General features: G+C 44.5%; 1 protein-coding gene across 17 annotated transcripts in view; it reads left to right on the forward strand.

Moving 5' to 3' along the window:
* CAMK2G (calcium/calmodulin dependent protein kinase II gamma) overlaps positions 1-20,390 on the forward strand; it is a 119,576-nt gene that overhangs the window by 52,182 nt on the left and 47,004 nt on the right. For 16 of the 17 annotated variants that reach the window (XM_069796302.1, XM_069796305.1, XM_069796307.1 and 13 more), the window contains exons 3-6: positions 1,693-1,752; positions 15,737-15,791; positions 16,405-16,470; positions 19,308-19,380. In XM_069796302.1, coding sequence (XP_069652403.1) covers positions 1,693-1,752; positions 15,737-15,791; positions 16,405-16,470; positions 19,308-19,380 — 254 coding nt within the window. Of the gene's footprint in view, positions 1-1,692; positions 1,753-15,736; positions 15,792-15,905; positions 15,990-16,404; positions 16,471-19,307; positions 19,381-20,390 lie in introns of those variants that run through there. The other variant, XM_069796315.1, reaches the window with a different exon arrangement.

Here is a 20,390-nt window from a genome sequence, read left to right on the forward strand (position 1 = left end):
ACCAAGGCCTCAGGCGCCTGGAAGCTCTCCAGGCTTTCTTGCTGCCTGCTACTTTATTGGAGAGTGGTTCTGGCAGAGAACTGTAAAATACATGCAACAACAATAATTTCCACGACTGAGAAGGAAGGACAGATGAAAGGAGTCATTTACCTTCCCCCATCCCTGAACAGTAGCAGATGAGGATGTAAGCACATCTCAGCCCTATAAAGTATTAATTGGGACATTTTCTACAGTTCAGCTGTGGGAAAGAAGACAGAAAGCCTGCAGTGCCCTGAGCTGCTATTCCCAGTCTGGGAGAGAAGAGTGTTCTGAGCTGAGATCTGGCTTGGTTTCTGTCTTCTGCTCATAAGGAACAGTTGCCCAAAGCCTTCCTTTACAAAGGGAAGGGAAGACCATGCAGAGACCATGGAGCTGTTCTCAGGCAGAGCAGTGCAGTGTGGCTTTGTTGAAGTGGGTCTCTAGCAGGTTTCCTATAAATCTGAGGATGCGGCATTCCTACCAGTGATATGCTGAGTAGCCCAACCAGCCAAGGGTCCTGCTTACTCGTGTGGAGAAGACTTGTGTGTCACAGGGGATGCAGAGAAGGTGTGTTTTCAAGCCTGTGTGCTTGGGTAGGGACTGCTACTTCCCCTTGCTATGTTCTTTTGATGGCTGGACTGGGGAGGACAGGCAGTCCTTGTTTCTTGCCTCTTTCTAGGCAACTGCATCCCCAAGAGTCTGGAGTTTAGCAGCTGCAAGGGCTGCCTAAAAGATTTGCCTCCCTCGGATCCTTTTCTGGTGTGAGCTTTTCACTTGAGAGGATGGGGGCTTTGGAGTGAAAATTCAGGACTCAATCCTTGCTGTAGTGAAAAATCCCCTGTCTGAGCCTCAGTGGCTAAAATGCCCCCTGCTTCTTGGCTAAGATGGGCAGAGTTGCTCTGTCTCCCTCTCCTTTCCTTGAACTCATGCTTGTTACATTTCTAGGGAGGACAAACCATTTTTTACTTTCCTTGATATTTTTTTCTTTAATCCAGATGACAGTTGTGCTTGAACTGTTGTTGCCTTTGGGCTGGAATAAGCACACTTAGCATTTGGGCAGAACTTCTCGCCTGGAGATCTCGAAGTGCTTGATCAGCATTTCACCAGCGAGTCCATCCATGGGTACTGAAGTATGGTTACCTTTACAGTTCACTGGAGCTGGCAGAGTTCCCTACTTCATGTGGTCGCTGTGCACTAGCAGGAGCTGTGCATTTCTCCCTCCTACTCTGCCCTTCTTCCCCAGTTGTTTCTCTGGAGTGGAAGCAGGTCCTTTTCCCATTTCATATGGGCTACTACTTCAGAGGCTTTTCCTCGTCCTCTCCAGCCTTGGAGAAGGGGGTAAGTTTCGGAAGGGGTATCACTGGAAGTGGCTCTGCATGTTTGTGGGGCTGACAGAAGAGCGGTGTCTTTGACTCTGCTGCTACTCACTTTGAATCCAAGGAGGGAATATCAGTTTAGTGCTAGCTCTGTAGCAGGAGTGGAGGTCCTCCTGCAGCCTCGGCTGCATAGCCCTTGCCTGAAAGAGCTGTGAGGTTTTGGGAGGCAGTCATGTTCCAGCAATTTCTAGCCCTCTGGATGTCTGCTGGGTCACTGTGTTCCATTCTCTGTTGAATATGAACAAGAGCTTAGTTCACAGTTGTGGTGCTTAACACCTTGTTTATTACTCTCTTTCAGATCACCAGAAACTGGAACGTGAAGCTCGAATCTGCCGACTTCTAAAGCATCCAAATATTGGTAAACCTCCTTGGGCTCAGAGGGATGGGGGTGAGGGATGAGTAATGTGTCTCATCTAGTGCACTGTAAGAGAGCAGATGTATTCTGAATGTTCACAACAACTTGTCAAACTTGCCTTTTGAAATCACCTCAGTTTCTCTCTTTGACAAATTCTGCATATGACCCTGTCTCATTCCTTAGCATCTTGGCCCAGATGGTCACCAGTGTGCTGTGTTGCCGTCCGCTTGCCCGTGCAGAGCTGTCCCTGTTCCTTGGGTGATGCATGACTCTTGTCTGCTCCTCTGACATTCTGCAATAGGAGTGAGCTGTTGTGGTTTTTTTCCCCACACTCGTCTTTGTTTCCTCTTTTGGCACTTTTTGACATATCCATTTAAGTGCTGTATTCAATGACATGCCCCAAGTTAAAGGAGGGCAGGCTAATATGTCAGCTCTTCGCATTACAGTGGCCACTTGCTCTATAAACAAGAGGCCAAAACCAAATTGCCTATTTTTGCAGTGGTCAGAAACCCCCCCCCAAACCAAAAACCAAACACTAATGAATAAAGGAAATAGTTTTGTCTAGAAATACAGGAAGAGGCAAAATAAGGCACAACTTCAAACCCAAACTACATTATTTACTGAACTGTAGAAAGAGGGCATGGATTTTTATCTAGTTCCAAAACACCATGGAAGTTTGTCCTAAGTTTTCTTTTAGAGAAATTTCACATTGCTGGAAGTTGCTTTGAGCAAAAAATTTGGACCATGAATAATTCCCTTTTTAGGATCTTTAAATAAATAAAGCCTCTAGGATCCTAGCTAAGATCTAATTTGAGTTAATTTATTTAAGAAAACATTAAGAAATACCAAATGCCACCTTCAACCAAACCACTGTTAAATATCCCTGTCTGGGAAACCTGTGATGCATTACATTGTCTTTCTTTTGCATAACCCTGTCTGTCAGTGTACATAACATTTTAAGGGCATCTGTCTGGTCTCCTGACTTTCAGCTTCGTAATCATTTGCTCCAATCCTCTGAAGACCTGGGAGAGGAAAGGTGCCTTATAGCATACCCCGTGGACTAACATCTGTAGCCTATTCCATATGTGATGAAGAAGCCATTTCCACAAGCTCGGGACCCCACAAAATGCAAAGCACCTTATTAGCAGATTTTCAGCAGAAAGAGCTCTGTTGCATCTGAGTGTAGTTGTGGAAGTATGGCATGAGGAGGGGAGCAGCGGCCACCTTCTACAGTCATTTGCCCTGGTGAATATATTGGCCAGTAAATTTAGTGCTTGGCAATATTCACAATGACTAAAACTAATTAGCTAGTTATCAAGCTTCATTTGCCCCATAAGACTTGCTTCACTTAGTTTAGTAGGTGATGTCACTTTTTGTTTTGGCCTTAACTTCGCTTTCATCATCTCTCCTTTTTTTCATTTCTTGCATCTTTTCTTGCCAGGCCTCTCACAGAGTAAATCTTATACAGGAGAGGAAAACAATGTTTATGAGTAAACCATACCGAAAACAGAAACATACCACATTCCTGGTTCAATTCTACAGCTTGTTCCTCATCTGTAATGAGTGGCAATGCTTGTCTCCTGTTGTATTGTGGTTTGGAAAAGACAGTCTGGTGGAATGTCAGTGGTTCTTGCATTTTCTACAGAGCATTTCTTGTCTTCCTAGGAAGAACAGTTTTTCTTTTAAGATAAAGAAACTAGTCATTCTAAACCCAACAGGTGGTCACAAATAGCAATCAAGGAATTAAGTTTTATGCCTACAACACAGAATCAAACTGTTGACTAAGACCTCGGGGAGTCATATGGTCCATTCAGCAGTCCTGTGAAAACCTTTTATACCTGGCTGGTTCCAGGCATGTTTGTTCTTAAAAACCTTTAATGATTCCACAGCCCCTAGTGGCAGTCTTTCAGATGTTTAATTTTTCTGTCAGTTAGACATTAGAAAAAACATGCTTTGCTGCTATCTTAGCTTGCTGTTTCTAGTTCTATCCGGAGTATATGTGGAAAGTAGTTTTTCTTTCTTGTAACAATCTTTTACATATTTGAAGGCTGTTATCATGTCTCTTTTTAGTCGTCTTTTTCTTCAGACTAAACAAACCCAGTTCTTTCAATCTTTCCTCATACGTCATGTTTTCTAGACCTCCAGTCTTTTTTTTTTTTTTTTTCCTTTTCTTTCTTTCTCCTTCCTTGGACTCTATCCAGTTGCTTCATATCTTTCTAGAAATGTGATGCCCAAAGCTGGGCGTAAGATTCCAACTAAGGCCATGTCAGTGCTGACTAGAGGGGGAAGAACTGCTTCACCTGTCCTACCAAGGATACTCTTGTTTTGTACATCAACCTGTGAATCTTTCGATTTAAATATATTGTTGATGCACATTTGTTTTCTGACACATTATTGCTCCAGACTACTTTCTGCAGAACTTCTGGCAAGCAAATAATTTTTCCATCTTGTATAGATGAAGATTCCTATCAATTGTACATTACATTTGTCTTTATTAAAACAAATGGGAAGAAATTCACTCTCTGGATTCCCCCCCAGATTTTTCAAGACCATTTTGTTTATCTTCTGATAACATAATAGGGTTGCAACTCCCTCTACAGTAATGTGATCTTTAATAACAATGCCATATATTGCATCATGTAGATAATTAATAACACTGTTGAATATTGTTGGAATCTGGACAAACTCTTGAAGATATCATTTGATATATTGTTCCAGTTTGGTCAGTTTTGAGTATGTTTTTTCAATTAGTTGTATACACCATTGTAAGCTAGTTCTGAATACACATTTCTTCTAAATTGTTTATGGAGATAGCACATAAGATGCTGTCAGAAGCCTTGCTGAAATCCAGATGCTACATGCGTTGCTGCTTCCATATTCCTTGGACCTGTTATGTTGCCATAGAAAGGAAACATGTTGTTCTGACATAGCAGTAGGTTCTTTCCTTGAAATGTGTATTAGCAGTTAGTAATCACCTAGTTACTACCATTCTATGTTGTAAACTCTTCTGGATGAATACTTGGTGTGTTGCCTCAGTGTGAGCTATGCTATTAACACTGCAGCAGTCCTGGAGAATTCTGCAGAATTTGCACTTGCTTTAATTTCCCCATTAAGTTTTGTTGTTACTGTTTTTGTTGCAAACTGTGTTGCAGCATGTCCTGGTCTTCTACAGAGACCTGAGCCTCTAGTGAGTCCAGGGCAGAGGATTCAAAGTTAGGACCCTGTGAGCTGGGCTGCTTTTCTCTCCTGCCTGTACACAGGATATAAAGCAAACCTGTTGTTGAATTTGTGGTTTTTACCCATTTTCTGCAAGACAGTTGATTCTGCTATGGAGATTCTGGACTGCAACACGCTGACCGTAACACCGCTACTCCGATAAAATAAAGGTTACTCTAGGTACAAAATAATAGTGATATTTCCATTTGCTGTTGCTCTTTGTGAAATGACCACTTTCTGAGTTATCCTAACATGCTTTCATCAAATCTCAGCCCTAATTATAGGCTATTGCTCTGTAATTGGGCGTTTTGCTTGTCTTTAGATGCACATTATGGCGAAGGTAATCACAGTGGAGTAATCCTTCTAAAAGCCTAGTGTTGCAGTAAGGTTTTTTTGTCTGGACAGAAGAAAGTTGACTTGAGGTAATTTTCTGATTTCCAGCTCATGGTATGTACCATGTTCTCATTGCAAACCATCCATTTGAATGTGCCATTATAGCTGGTCACCTCAGACTTCAGTTCAGTAGAGGAAGGACTTCTTTCCCTAACTTTCAGCTTGGTTTTTTTCCTCCTGACAACTTTCTAGAGTATTTTGCATTCTGGTCCAGGGAAACCATTTGCCAAGCATGTTCACCAAATACAGCAGAATTGAACGGAGATCAATCAGTGAACTGCTCACCCTGTGTTAAAGGCAAAAAAGATGCACCCATTTCTGAGGATATCAGAGTGTTAAAGAGGCAGAAGGCAACATCATTAAACCCCCACTGTCTGTAAGCAGATAAAATGCCTGTGAAATTTGGCAAGAGTCACGGCTCTATGGGGAATTCCACTTCTTGAACAACTTACTGTTCCAGTGATTCACTTATCTATAAATCTTGTGGGCATTTGACATGGATGTGTTTGGGAACACAAAGAATGATATGGCTCTCTTCTTCCTTGGTCCCTGCTTTGCAGGAAGGAAGCAGGTTTCTAAGCATACTCATAGCCCTGACCCTTCATTTGCAGATGCTTTCCTGATTGTGCCACTGAAGTTTGTGCAATGGCTAAGATAAAATAAACTTCACCATTGCCTTCTGTTTGTTGTAGAGCTAAACAATGTGTTGAATATCAATTCTTGCTTTGGTCTTCTGCTTAGTTGTAAACTTAATTTCAGTCAGTCTGTGTATTTGATTTTTAAGTCCTATAATTCTTTCACTACATAGGGATTCTCTTGTGGAGAATTCATTTTTTTCCCATGCTTCCTGCTACCCATCAAATACTAGAGCAGTGACAGAGCTGGGAACCCCAGTATCTTCCTGCAGGCTTGTTCAGTGCAGATGTGAAGTTCAGCAGAGTGCTGAACTTGACCCTTCCTGTCCTAGGACTCCCAAAGCAGTAATTGTGCAAAATTTAATAAAAATCCTCATTCATAGCTTTGAAAGCACTTCTCTAGCATTCCCATGTTCTCCTACAAGAGTAGGATTGTGGCTTGTTCAGTGCACCATGAAGTCTGCTCTGTGCATGGATTTTGTCCACCGTGTTGTTAGGTGTTGCCCTTCTCCTTCTAAATTTTCTTTGTTACCCCAGTCTAAATATGTGCCTCCTCTTTGGATCTGTCACCAGATGATCTGTACTTTTTCTTAGATATTTTTAACCCAACATTACAAAAGTAGTTCTTGAATATCTTTTGTTCATAGTTCGAACTGAGCACTTCTGGTTGGTTATTGTGTCCCAGCTCATGGCAGCCTTTGCTGTGAAAAACTGCATGCACTTAGGTCTAGAGTGATAAAAAAATACATACTTTAAGAGAGTCTGGTAGTAGCCCAAGACGCGAAGCCAAATTCTGTTTCTGATTTCTGCCTTCATATTCTTTGCTGAACTGCTTCAGAGTTAATTTGTTTGAGGGAATTTGTAGCAGTAGTGAAATGCTGTCCTCAGCATCTATCAGAATTATTGCGTTTCCAGGTTTTTCCTACTTCTGACTTTTTCTCCAAAATACACTTACGCCTGAATTCTTTTTATTTTAACTTCTGTCAGCTTCTCTCAGCATAAACCACAGTTTTGGACTGGCCCTTATTTAAAATGGGGAGGGAATGGTATAGAAATTTCTTGTGAATTAGAAGAATTGTTTTGACCCAGTTCAGTTTTATTTCCTTTGATAAGTGGTCTGTCCTTTTAGTACCTCTGTCTCGTGGGAGTGATTTTGATGCATGTGTATAAAAAAAGGCCTTCAGTCTGTGTGCCCTTAAATGATGGTTCTGAACAAGGTGCGAATTGCTGCAAGGATCAAGAAGGATGCTGTGCTTCTGTGTGCAGCCCAGCTGGAGAATCTCACAATGCTCATAACTAACATGGATGGGAAACGTAGTGCATTGATCAAGTCTGCAGACCTAATACTGAACTTGTTGTCTTAGTGGTATCAGCCACAATTTAAGGTTCACTCATTCCTTATTTTGAGATACTACTCTTGATAAGCAAGCCCTCACTTCCCCCCCCCCCCCCCCCCCCCCCCCCCCGCTGCCAATTGGAATGTTTTCCCATCACCTTTTCCTTAGCAAGAGATTTGAATTGCTTCCTTAGTGAACAAGAAAAAAACCGTAGGCTGTGTTTTGCTGTAAACAGCAGATTTCCTTGTTTTCATTTGGCTGCAGACATCCAGGCTGACTTTGCAATTGGGACAGAAAAGATGTTATGTGCAAAGAATAGTTAAAATGCTGGGGATTCTCCAGTGGTTTGGCCACCTTTGCTGCCCTATGGAAACTCAGCAGTTTCCAAGTGGGATGCTCCTGCACCTGGCCTGCTGTTTAAAGCTGCTGCCCTGCAATTTCTGTTGCTGGGGGACTGCTCCTTTTCTCAGGTGAAACTGGTGTGGAGAGGGGATGGTGTGGGGAAGAGGGGGGATGGGGGGAGAAGAGACCTTGTGGCAAGAGTTATGCTTTACAGCTTTCTCAGTTACTGAGCAGCTTTTTCCTTGGAAGTGTCATGAGGCTGTCTGAGAGGACAGCAAGTTGCTGTGCTTCCTAAGAGGTCAAACATGATGTTCTGGGCCTTAAGCCTTTAACCTGCTCTCCCCCCCCCCCCCGAATAAAAAACATCAAACACCAACCAACCACTCAGAAAAACCCCAAACACAACATCAGCTAGAGTTCATTCCTGCTGGGAAGTTTGAGCCTTTGAGCTGCAAGTTACCATTTATTATTTCCAGTCCTGGCGCTGTTAGGGTTTTATGTGAGTGCCTATGCATGTCTGGCTGAGAGGAGGCTCCCCAGAACCCCAGGCAGTCCAGCTTTTTATTTCTCATTCTGATTCTCCCAGTTACTTTTTTTTACTACCTATTGTTTATTTACCTCTTCTTGTTTTGTCCTTTTTCTGCATCCTCTTCCCACAGCTTTTCCTGTAGTTTTGAGAAAAATGTTTCTCCATGATCCCCCTCAATTTGGGAATGGAGTAACAACTGTATTTTCTTCCTTGCCAGTGGATATATTTATTCTGTATGTCTTTGTGATCTGTACTACAGAGGTATTCAGATTCCGTTATTCATCTGTTCAGCTGTGAGATTTATCTGTATGCAAGCAATCCCTTAAAAAAAAAAAAAAGTAGTGAGATGATGGCCAGGCTCAGTGCACTCAAACTCAAAGGTACTGTAAAAGCCAGAGGAGGAGGATTCCCCTACTTCCCCCCCCCAGTTAGAATAGTGTTGAGGAAGTGCAAGGAACCTCCTTTGGGGTTCCCCCTGCCCGAGCACCAAACAGAACAGAGTGGGGGCTGCACTCTGGTGAAATTGTGCAAGTGACAGCCTGCCTTTTGAACAGAGCTTGCCTGGGTGGCAAGGTTTCATGACTGTCCTGGGCAATGCAAGGAAAGAATTGTGAAAATCAGGTTAATACAGCAAGGCTGGGGGGATATTAGGCAGAACTCCTGTCTGCACGGGCAAGACTACTGCTTTGCAACACCAAAGGCTGATTCATCCCTGATGGCAGAAATGTGTGTAGCGAAGTTGCAGAGCCTGTATGAGAGACCTAAAATTTGTCACAGCCTCTATCTTAATTTTATTAGTTCTAATAAAGTGGGTGTTCTCTGTGTATTTTCTTTGAGGTACCAATAAGGTTGGCTTGTTATTATTTTGGGGCTTTTTAGAAAAAGCTCTCATCTAATACTAGTTGTTATCAAAACTACTTTGCTTTATGTGGTATGTGGATAATTGGAAATTATTAATAATAATTCTGGATGGTTGTGATTGCACTGTTATCAGGAGAGTAGGAAATATTCCTGCTGATGCACTCTTTTGGCTCATGTAATGTTTAAGTAGGGCATACTAAATGTTATGTATCATGCTGAACTTCAGCCTTTCAATATAGACATTGCAAATTCAAAGGAAAAATAACGTTTAGTTGGCACTGAAATGTTTTTAAAAAATACTTCGTGTTTTCTTTTTTTACTGTTGCTTTTTGCTTCTGCAGAAGGACCAGTTTTGTAACAGGAAGGATACTGTTCTCCCTACAACTTCTTTCTAGGCTGTGAATTTCTGTGCATAAGGGAATTTCCCCTGACTTGGCACCATGTATGGTAGAAAGGGCACTGCCTTAACCTTGTTTTCCAGGGCCAGAGTGCTAAAAAGGTTACAGTGAGAACAGTGGGGAGGGGGGCGGGGGGAACACCTCTGTGTGTGTGCACCTTTTCATACTCCCTTAGGACTGTTCCTTGTCTGTCTTTGCAGAGCCTGCAGCAGCTTGGTTCTGCCTGAACCGGAGCAGAGTGTTAACAAGCCCTTCTTCTCTTCCATTTTCTAAAGCTTTAAAACTGCAATTGGTGTGAAATGCTGTGGGCTTGGGGAGTTTACAGCAAGCTGGTATATATCCAGCATACTGTAACCTCTCTGTGTCAGATTTGAAAGGAGGAGGGAAAGAGTACATGTTCCTAAGGGACTGGTTAACAGCAGCATGCTATGTCCTGTTAGCTAACTGTCCTACTGCTGTTAGTTACTGCTCTAACAAAGCTGGTCATTTGCTGCTGGAGCAGATGATTTCTAGAGGATTATTTGAATTACACAATTTAATGCTTTTTAATAGCAAATTTTTAATTAAAAGGAGAGTCCTTTTGGAAGCAGCCTGAGCAGCTGCATCTGAATTCTGTGTGTTTAATGTAATTAGAGAAACAGCTGGGGTGGGAGCTGAGCACCCAGCTCACAGGCAGTCACAGGTTGATGGTGGCTCCTCGCGGGACAGGCATCCTGAGTGATGCGAACTGTGCGGGAAGTGTCCTGGCGCACAGCCAAGCTCGGAGGTGGTGGGACAATTCCCATGTTGGCTGCCCAGGCTGGTGAGCAGCTTGGGAAGTGGAGAGTGGGTGGTAGCCATCTGTGTCAGTTTACTTGTCACTTGTGCTGCTACGGATGATAGTGCTCAGTTTGCAGTCTGTCGGGCTGTGTATATTTGTATCTATAGTTTCAGCATCTCCTGGCATGTTGGAGAATATCTTTGGAAGAGGGCATCAGGCAGGTTTTAGCCTCCAATTTTATTCTGCTGCTTCTGGTATGCACTGTCTCTTGAAGTATCGCCCTTGTGGTATCTCTTACCTCCTCCCTTTCTGCATGATACAGGCAAATGTCTGATGTCTGGTTGGAAACTGCTGAGAAGTGAAGCTGTGGCTGTTTCTAATGAGTGGCTGACCTTTAAATAGCATTGTTGAGTCCAGAAGATCCCAGAGCGCTTTTGAGTTTGCACTGCTAAGGCTGCGTTGCAGTTACCATGACCAGGGAGAGAACCAGAAATCTTTGTTGCCTTGTATTGACTCTGCTGCAGGTACTGCAACACAGGCAACTTCATTTGGGAGCCCCAAATGATATATAATCACAGTACACGATGTGTGTTGGTGCAGAGGTAGTTGGCTAATAGTGTCCTTTATGTTCCCATAATACCCAAATGCTTTACACTTAGGAATGCCAGTTAACCTAGATTTAGCAGACAAGATTACCCTACCCTGTAGCTTCAACACTGTCCCTAAGGACAGGCAAAGGCCATTGGAATGTAGAAGCAAGCATATTTCAGCCCACATTACCTTTTCCTAAGCAGAGATGAGTAATTGCAAAGTGAACATCTTGGGAATTGTCCCGCAAAATTCTTCTGCTTGTGTACTTGCCTTTTGTTGTGAATTCAGTAACTGCTTGCTTGCAGAGATTTACTTGCAGCAGGTAACCAGAAACCACCCTGTGTTACAAGAGCCTGCCTGCCCCAACCATGGGCTAAGCCCCCAGGCAGTACAGTTTGTTATGAGGGAGATTTTCCTCTTATGCTCAGTTGCTTTGTATCATGCTCAGGCATCGGAGAGCTGCGGCTGCCTGTACAGGGTCATTTTATTCAGGCAGGGAATGCAAACCACGTGGCATGACTGTTACTGTATTGCTGTTTCTCACTAAAATGCTTAATTTTCTGTAGTTAATATGCAAGGACTGATCTCCTACATCTGTAAGAATCCCTATGTAAAAAGTGTTCAGTTAGGAAGGAAATATGGTTTGAGTCACTGCTTCTGGGCGTCAGAATCAGTTAATAGAAATAATCTACCTCATCTTCTGGTGAATAGAGTGAGATCAGGTTCCTTGGCAAGTACTGGACTCTTTTGTAGTTTGGTCATCTTTTGGAAGACCCTGTGTTGCTGTTGCGCAACTTCCCTGTTGCTGCAGCTTGAGACTCTTGTTGTGATGTGTGCCTTTGTCTAGCCTGCTGCACTAGACATAGATGTCACTGCTCCCCTGACAGGAGGAAAAAAAAAAAAAAAAAAGGTTCTGTAATATTTTTTAAAAAAATGTTAACTGGATGAATACTTTTGTTTTTAGTTCTTTATTTTTCTTATCATGTATAGTCAGTTTTGGGGAATCCTTTACCCTCCAACATCTACATATGATTATGTTTTTCACCCTCTCATGTCAACAGGTTACACAGGTACGAACAGCCTATGTGGGCTCTGCTCAACTGCTTGGTTGAAGCTGAACTTGTGGTAGTAATGGAGATGTTAGATGGTGTGCGAGGACCAGAAGCCTGTAGCACAAATGGGATCTCCTTTTCATGGGAAAATGTCTGAAACAGAGGACAGCCCAGTATTCAGGTTCCTGTTACCCACTGTTGGAACTGGCCATTCGGGAACCTGTGTCCTGCCTTCAGGTGGAGGGCACTCGCATAGGACATCTGTAAAGCAAAGAGGGCTCTATACTGCCTGGAAGGTGGAGGTATCAGATGGCATCTGAGGTTTGTGTATCTTTATGATGAATGTTAACACTATGTGTTGCATTTATGAACCAAAGTGGAGAGGAGGCCAAGAAACTTTTTAAATGCTTTTATGCTTAACATGAGCTAAAGGTCGTGGAGTTACTTCTGAATGTATGCCATTTCATGGGCTGGCTGAATGGTTTTGGAAAAGGCAGATCATGTTTTTCAGCTGACAGTCCCTGGTAGTTAGCACTGTATTAGAAAGCAGAGCATTTTAACTTGAGTGTCGGCAGAGTGAACCATGGCATCAGAGCTGCTGATTGCAGTAGCCTTGCTGGTCAGGAAGGCTCTTGTGGCTCTGCAGGAGGGTAGGTAAGCAAAATGTTAGAGTGAAATGGCACTGGGTGCTATTGCTGTTCTGCTACTGGGTATTGCTTTTGTTTATTCCCATCAGCATCGGTATGAAGTAGGTGTGGGCTGGAATTGAAAGTCACAAGAGTTTTGGTATATTCAGATTTTTCTTAATCGTTTTTGACTCCCCTCATTACTGCCCCTCTCCACACTTCAAGCCTAGTGTTTTGAGCTGTTGCTAATTACTCCTTTGCAGGGTGGTGGGGCCCACTGTCATCTTTCCTATAGCTTTTCTGGGGTTTGCTGTTCTACAGTTACTCCCCAAGCTTTGTTACCTCAGCAGATTAAATCTTGGGCAGATTTTGTTCTAGCATCACTCTGGCCTGTCGCGAGAAAGCAGCTCCCTTGTTAAGTTAATGACCTGCGTTTTGCCTCCAAGGCCGCCTTTTGCTGTGCAGCCCTAGGGTGATGTATAGCATCAGTATTTATGAACTGTCTCTGTTCTCCTGTCATGGTTACGCACCTAAGGATGCAAATAGTGTTTTACCGTCCTTGAAGGCTCTTTCTGCTGCCTCTGCCAGTCTCTGCCAGCTGAAGTGCTACTGCCTTCTCTTTTCGTAACGTATCTGACAAAATTGCTTTCCTCAGGACAAAGAAATAGTACCAATCAGCTCATTTATGTTTTATTTTCTGATGTAATTTGCTGCCTGCATCTTTGCGTCAGAGTTTATCATTCACTATTTCTCAATTCTACCTGAAGACATGTTTGCTATTCCCTTTTCATGGCCACTGCTCTCAGCCTGCTGGTGGTCATGCTCCTCTGTTCTGCAAGGATTTAATTCGTGCCGCTTTCCTCTCTGCTTGGTGTTTCTTGCAGCAATTCGATGACCTTTCAGGAGCCAGCGGAAGGAGAATGCTTTTTCGTGCACACCAAGCATCGCCAGACAGGACCTTATTAGCACATTCAGCTTTCCTTGAAGTTTCTCCATCTGTTTCCTCTTTATAAGGTGTCCTCACAGACTTTTGCCTGTGTCTTGGGCGTCAGCTCTTGTTCATGTGCCCATCTCCTGCATTCACCTCAAATAGTCTTGTGCACTGGAGTGGAAACTGCCCTGCGCTGGGAATCCAAATGTCTGTTTCAGCCTCTTCCCATCTTGTTTCCAGTCTTGAATGGAAATCTTTTCTCCTAGGAAATACCCTTCTCGCTTGCGTTTTCGTAATGCTACCTCTGCTGGTTTCTGCCAAGTGCTCAGGAGGCAAGTTTTCTTGTAAACACAAAGTTGTATTGCAATGAAGTTATTACAAAGCCAAATAAAACTGCTTACTTGGAAGAATTTTTTTTTTTTTTCAGCGAATAATTTGAGGAACATAGTTCTTAAAGGTGATGTGTCTGTATTTTCATGCTATAGGAACAACATGTTGTACCTGAAACACCTGCTGTACCGCTACTCTTAACTGTACTTGCTTGTTTGCAGCATTATGCTGGGTGGAGTGCTCCTCCCAAACCCCTGCGGTTAGATGCAGTAGAAATGCTAAGGAAAGGAAATTCGTCAAGGGACCAGCCCAGAGAGCTTGTAGATTAAGACAGGAAAAATACAGCAAACTACAGGCAGAAAATAAGGAAAGAATTAAATCCTTTTAGGAGAGGTACTGGCAGTGGTCTCTGCACATCTGTGCTACTGTCAATTTTGAGTTTGTGTGTGTTTGCGTGCATGTGGAAGGGTGCCTTAGCAAAGCAGAGTTGCAAGGAGGATTAGAGGAGAGCATTGAGAACATTTGCAAAAGCTTTTCCATATGAGGCAGGAGCATGTGCCAAGTGCTAGTTTGTAACATTCCCAAGATGGTGATGGTAGCTGATATCATGCATCAATGAGACGCAAACTGACCTCTTGATACTGACCGAGAGAAAATCATGATGTTGGGAAAAGTCAAGACAGGTCACCTGTATTTTATGTGAAAGAGAATAGAAGACAGGCAAGAGAGGCAAAAGTACCATTAAAGTGGCAGAGCAGAACGAGATTTTTCTTACAGGGATGAGAACGGTAATGTTACTTTGGTCAATACTCGATTACAAGGTGTCACAGTGGCTGAGACCCAGTCTAGTCTCAGCTAGTTCCTTTAGTTGGGTGAATCAATAGGGAAAGACCGTAGATGGGCATGTGAAGAAGACAACTCATCCTAGTCAGGGTGTGAAGGTTTAGGAATTGAGTCAAATAGGATTGCTAGCTTGTGACCCCAATTGGCAGGGAAAATAGTGAAGTTTTCCAGCAGGGGAGACAATAGGAGGTAGGTAGCATTGTGAAAGTAAGGGCTTAGTTTCTCCTCTTGGGTTAGAATTAGTGCCTAGGTATCCAAGAAAAGTCAAAGAAACTGAGATTTAGATTCAGACAGGAGGAAATGACACTGTGCTGGCTACATAGATAAAATAGTTATTGCCCACGTGTAACATGGCGAAAGGAAGACAGAGCCCCAGAGACCTCAGAATACCAGGGGGTAGTGGCCCATCACGGGGGTAACTCCAATCCTGTAGGTTAAGGGGGACAAGGAAAGGGAAAAGATGAAGGTTAATTTAGGTAATAGGAGCAGAATTAGGAGGGCATAGGTAAGGAAGCTGAAGGAGGATGAAGTTTTGAGAAGGGGAATGTGATCAGATATGTCTGTGGTAACAAACAGGTGAGAAAATGAGTCAAGAAACTGGCTCTGAATTTTGAGTAAGGATTTTGGATGTAAGAATGAAGTGAGGAAAAGGAAGTAAAAGGGAACTTCATGGAGCTTTACAGATGAAAGGCAGAAGGGAGATCAATGGCACTGACATGCAGGTGAGGTCAGAAGTAAATTTTTTGGGTTGGGGGCTTGTTTGGAGATTCTGAAAAGGGTTTGTTTTGGGAAATAAAAATGGGTGGGGAGAGATGGCAAAACATGAGCGTGAAGGAGAGAGTAGGCAGATGTGAAAGGAGGGTACTGAAGCATTAGAGAAGGAGAATGAACAGGAGGTCAAAGATATTTACACTTTGTTTTGACGCTGGGGAGGGCTGGATGTATGTGAAGGACACCCATCTGTTGTTTTGAGATAATAGAAGGAAACAGGTCACTAAGTGAGCACACAAAGTGAAGGGCATGGGGAATTAATAGACTGATTGGGTTGAGGGAGAACTTGGCTGTGTGCATGGGTTTGATTTGTGAAGTGTCATATTTGCTACATGCTCTGTAAATCTCCATTTCTTGATTATGTTTTTGCAGTGCGGCTCCATGACAGTATTTCAGAAGAAGGTTTCCATTACCTTGTCTTTGATCTGTAAGTGTCTTTCTTTGGCTTTGATCCTTCACCAGTGATACAGGCACATGGATGGTTGACTAAGAGTGGAATAAAAAACCCCTGCATTAACATATTCTCCCTTTCTCTTTTGAGACCTGTAGATACCTCTGGCCTATTTGACAAAAATCCATTGACTGTGTGGTAGGGGATGGACCAGGAAAGCTCCTGGCAGCAGGTGTAAGTGTGGGATGGCAAAGGATGGCTATCCTGTATAGGGAGGCTGTTTGACTTTTGCCTCTGAGGCAGCCTGGAGGGGGTCAGAGAAGGGATGTTCTGCCCAAGCTTAGTATATACTAAGCTGTGTAGAGGTGCATGGGCAATTCGTGCCCAGTGTGTCAACAGTGTCCTGTACACTAGCAGTCCAAGGGGTCAGTCACATGGATGTACCAGTGCTGGTGCCATCATGGTGGAACTCTGCCCTGGCTCCCCTGTGCTGCAGGTCAGTGGTGGAGCTCTGCCCTGGCTCCCCTGTGCCACAGGTCCCCACACAGGCTGTGGGAATGGGCCCAGACAGGCGGCCACGTACCTCCTGTGCAGCCTTGAGCTAGATGTGCGCAGGCTGTGTAACCTCCCTTGTTCTTTTGCACTCCAGGGTTACTGGTGGGGAGCTCTTTGAGGATATTGTTGCCAGAGAATACTATAGTGAAGCAGACGCCAGGTAAGACTGTTTCTGTGTATGTGCCACGTGTGTTGGCAAGTGGAACGAGTGTCCTGACTACTGTTCTGTGCATGGCTTTGTTCTGACACTCTTGCTCCCCATCTGGAAAAAACAATTTCTCTTTCTGCTATTGGCATAAACTGTTGTCACCAGTCAGCCTAACTCACCACAGCTCTAGCCCTTGCTGCTTGCAGACGCTTCTGTCTTTGCTGCTTGCAGACGCTGTGCTCTTTGCTGGGAGTCCCATTGCTAGTGGCTTTGTCTGCCTAACCTTTCTGGTCGGTGGTGACAGTGTGTCCTTAGTGAGCAAACGTAGGGGAGAACTGTCCTGTGGCTGTGACAGCACTGCCTACTTGGTCTCTGCCTTCTGGTAGGGATTCTAGTGATGTGCCATTGCTGTTGGGCAGACCCACTAAATTTGCCTGTGTCTAGGTAATGGTTTACGGGGCAGGGGGGAGATGGGACTTTGAAGGCTATGTTTCTGTGGAAGCCCTCTCTGTGAGCCGGTTGGTGCAGTGAGAAAAGGCACAATATGTGAGAGCAACCTTTGTATTTTAATATTAAAAAGATTTAGAGTTATGCCCTTCTTTTTCTGAGTGTCCCCCCTCTCTCCCATGCATGAACTTCCTGAAGTGGCCTGTGCTTATTCCTTTGCTGTTTGTACAGGGTGGGTGTTTTGTGCAGCAGTAGCTGAGGGTGTTCTCTGACCCATCCGTTTGCTGGACATGTAGCATTTGGAATCAAACCTGGGATTAGGCAGCTCCTGTTCTGCTTTAGCAGGGCCTGGCAGTGGCCCAATGGTGACACTTCACCCCTGCTTATTCTGCACCCATGTTCTTATCCCATCCTAACCCTTGCTGGAGCAGGAAGTCGGGGAGCCATGAGAGGAGAGGCGTAAGAAGGGAGTAGTGGGTGCTGCTGCAGGATGAGCTTGGTAGGCAGTACTGTGAGGAAGATCATACTGAGTGCAAGGAAGCAAAGAGTATGACTTGGTGTGTTAGTGCAGGTACTGTTGTGGAGTCTGTGGGCGCTTATTTGCTTTCCCTGTGGTATGCTTACAGACTTTGTCATCTGGGCTTTACACAATGCTTTCAAATGAGGCATTGCACTGTGCGCTCCGCCATGCGCCGTCTGCTGATGGGGAAGGCCAGTGGGCCCGTCGTCTCTGATGGCGCTCCTGGTAGAGAGGTCTGAGAGCCCTGTAGGTGTTTTCAGTGGGGTGTACAGATGTTGTAGGCACAGTATCTCTGACAGATACATGGTCGCTCAAGCTATTCTGCCTTGAAGTTGGGAAGTTTTGAGGTTATCAATCATCATCCTTCCCCCTGTCCCTCTTGCCTGTTCCCTGAAATGGTCAAGAGCTGGCAGTGACCAACACTGCTCAGGAAAATAATGACAGGGTTAGGGGAAAAGGAGAACTGTCTATTGCTCTGTGAGCCTTCTTCAGGGTGCTCAGCCCTCTGACTGTCAACCGGCCAGGTCTCGCAGTGCCCACCAGATGACAGAGTGAAGCTCCTCCCTTTCTTTCCCCATGCCGAGCTGAATTCCAGAGCAGGCTGGGAGAGCGAGGGAGCGAGGTCTGTGCCAATCCGCCGCACTTGGCTCGCCTGGGACACCTCACACTTTTGCCATTTTTGGCCAGAAAATCTCTCTCGCTCAGACTCGGCTCTGTTCTAATTATACATTTTTGTTTTGGGAGCGGGGAGATATTCATGGACTCCGACCCTGAGGATTGTACTGCCAGCTCCGGAGGGGTGATGGTAGCAAATACACAGTGCTGCACCTCCTCTTCTCTTCCTTCCCTTGCCCTTTTCCCATCTTTTCCAATAGCCAATTTCCCTTCCCTCAAACATTTCACTCATTTCAAATTTATTCCCCTGAGATTTGTAGAACTTGGTGAGCGGACTGACTGATCCTGCAGTGAGGACACAGACCCATCTGAGTTGCCCTCATGTGTGTGCTTACTGCCCAGCCATAGTTGTCAAAATCCCTACTCCATTCCACATTCACCCTTGGGAGCTGAGTAAATGTTTAGTGGAAAAGATGTTTTCAACCAGAAATCTCACCCGTGGGTGTGTTGTGCTGTTCTTATGCAATAGGTGTAAACAACATCTTGCTTTTGCCCTCTGTGGTTACAGCAGTGAGAGTGGCAGAGAAAGAGTTTTCTGTGAGCTGGGGGAGTGCAGCACACTGCACTTAACAGGGAATGAGCCTGCTTCTCAGATCACTAACTCCTTAAGTGGGATCTGTACTTAAAAGGCACCCAGCAAGTGCGTGTGTGCGCACATTGTGTATGTAAAGTGCTTGAGATGCTGCTCTGAAAGCTTTGCAAACGGGCAGGCACCCAGGAGTCATCATCCTGAATTTGCAGGGGGCTGCTGCTGCTCTCTAAAAGTTTATTCTTTGCTTGGGACTAGCCCAGCTGAATGTTTCCTGGAGTGATTGGGTCTTGCCTGCCCAATCTTGGCTGCTGTTTGCAGATACTCAGATGCCGCAGTTCTCCTGTGTGGGGTGGGCACTGTTGGCTGAAGGAACAAGTGAGATGCTTAGTGTGATGGGGAGGAAAGGAAGGAGATGACGGGAGACAGGAGAGAGGCTTTGTGGTCCTGCTATAGATAGGATGTTTAGCGTCCTGTTGCTGAGGGGGGTGGGGGTGTCCAGCTGTGACAGTACTGAGCTGTGGCAGCCATTGGGCATGATGAAGGAATTCAGCCTGGGGTCTTGAACTTGCCCTGGTACAAATATAAAAGTTAGGGAAATAGTTCTGGGATGAGATGAGATGCCAAGTGTATGTGTGCGTGTGTGCATAACTGTGTGTCTCTCCCTTTATCTTGCAGCCACTGTATTCATCAGATACTGGAGAGTGTGAATCACATTCACCAGCACGATATCGTGCACAGGGACTTGAAGGTAATATTTCCTCCGTGCCACAGAGGCTGAGGAGAGCAGCCAGGGGATCATTGGAAGAGGCAAGACAGGAATACTGTGTTGCCAGCTGGCAGGGGTTTTGTTGTTTGTTTGTTTTTTTTTTTTAACTTGAACTGGGCTCGGGGGTTCCTGAAGCACAAATTTGCTCCTTCAGAATTTTCTAGAGGGTGTGCTGAACTCCTGAGGAAGTTTTCAGTCTTCATGAACCTTGCCAGCTCTCAGCCTCTCTGAGGCAGCTCCAGGATGGAGTAGTTGTGAACCTTGGAGTGCGGTAGGCTTTCAGAGAAACTTGGGTAGGATTCATTATAATGAAGGATGCTTTCTAGTCTGCCATTGAAGAGATCTCTAGAGACCTGGGGCAATCTCTGTTCAATCTGCCAGGATGAGTTTGTCTGCGTAAGGCATGTATATTTTTATTCTTCACTGTTGCCAAACACATGCCATTGGGCTAGGGCAGAGATGCACAACAATTTTTTGTGTCATTTCTTTCTTCTCTCATCAGTAGAAGTGCTTTTAATCTAGACCCAAAACTGCTGGCTAGGTAAACACTGGGTCAATCAACTGTTTGCCACATTATAACACATTTATAGACCCAGAGCCCCCACAGTGTAGTTACTTAAACTCCCTTCCCACACAGTGCCAGCTGTACTGGGAGCTGGGCAGGCTCCAGAATGAAGAGGTTTGTGCGGGAAGGTCTGCCTGCCCTGCAGCCTTCTCTGTCTAAAGTGGGAATGGTGATGGCCACCAGTGGTCCAGTTAAATTAATGCAGGATGACACCTGCTACTAGTGTTGGTTTTGGTTTGTTATACAATGCATAAGGGGAAAAGTACAAAAATATTTTGCAGAGAGCGAGGTAAAAGTATGTTGCAAGATCAGTGGCAGTGTTCCCCCAGTGTTTTGATCTAGTGGACAGCTGTTAACCCTTAGTGTTTCTGGCAAACTCCTGTGCAACACTTCTGGCTGCCTGATTCAGAGCACTCTGAAAAGATGC

Source organism: Haliaeetus albicilla, chromosome 11 (genome assembly GCF_947461875.1).
Source record: "Haliaeetus albicilla chromosome 11, bHalAlb1.1, whole genome shotgun sequence".
NCBI classification, from domain to species: Eukaryota; Metazoa; Chordata; class Aves; order Accipitriformes; family Accipitridae; genus Haliaeetus; species Haliaeetus albicilla.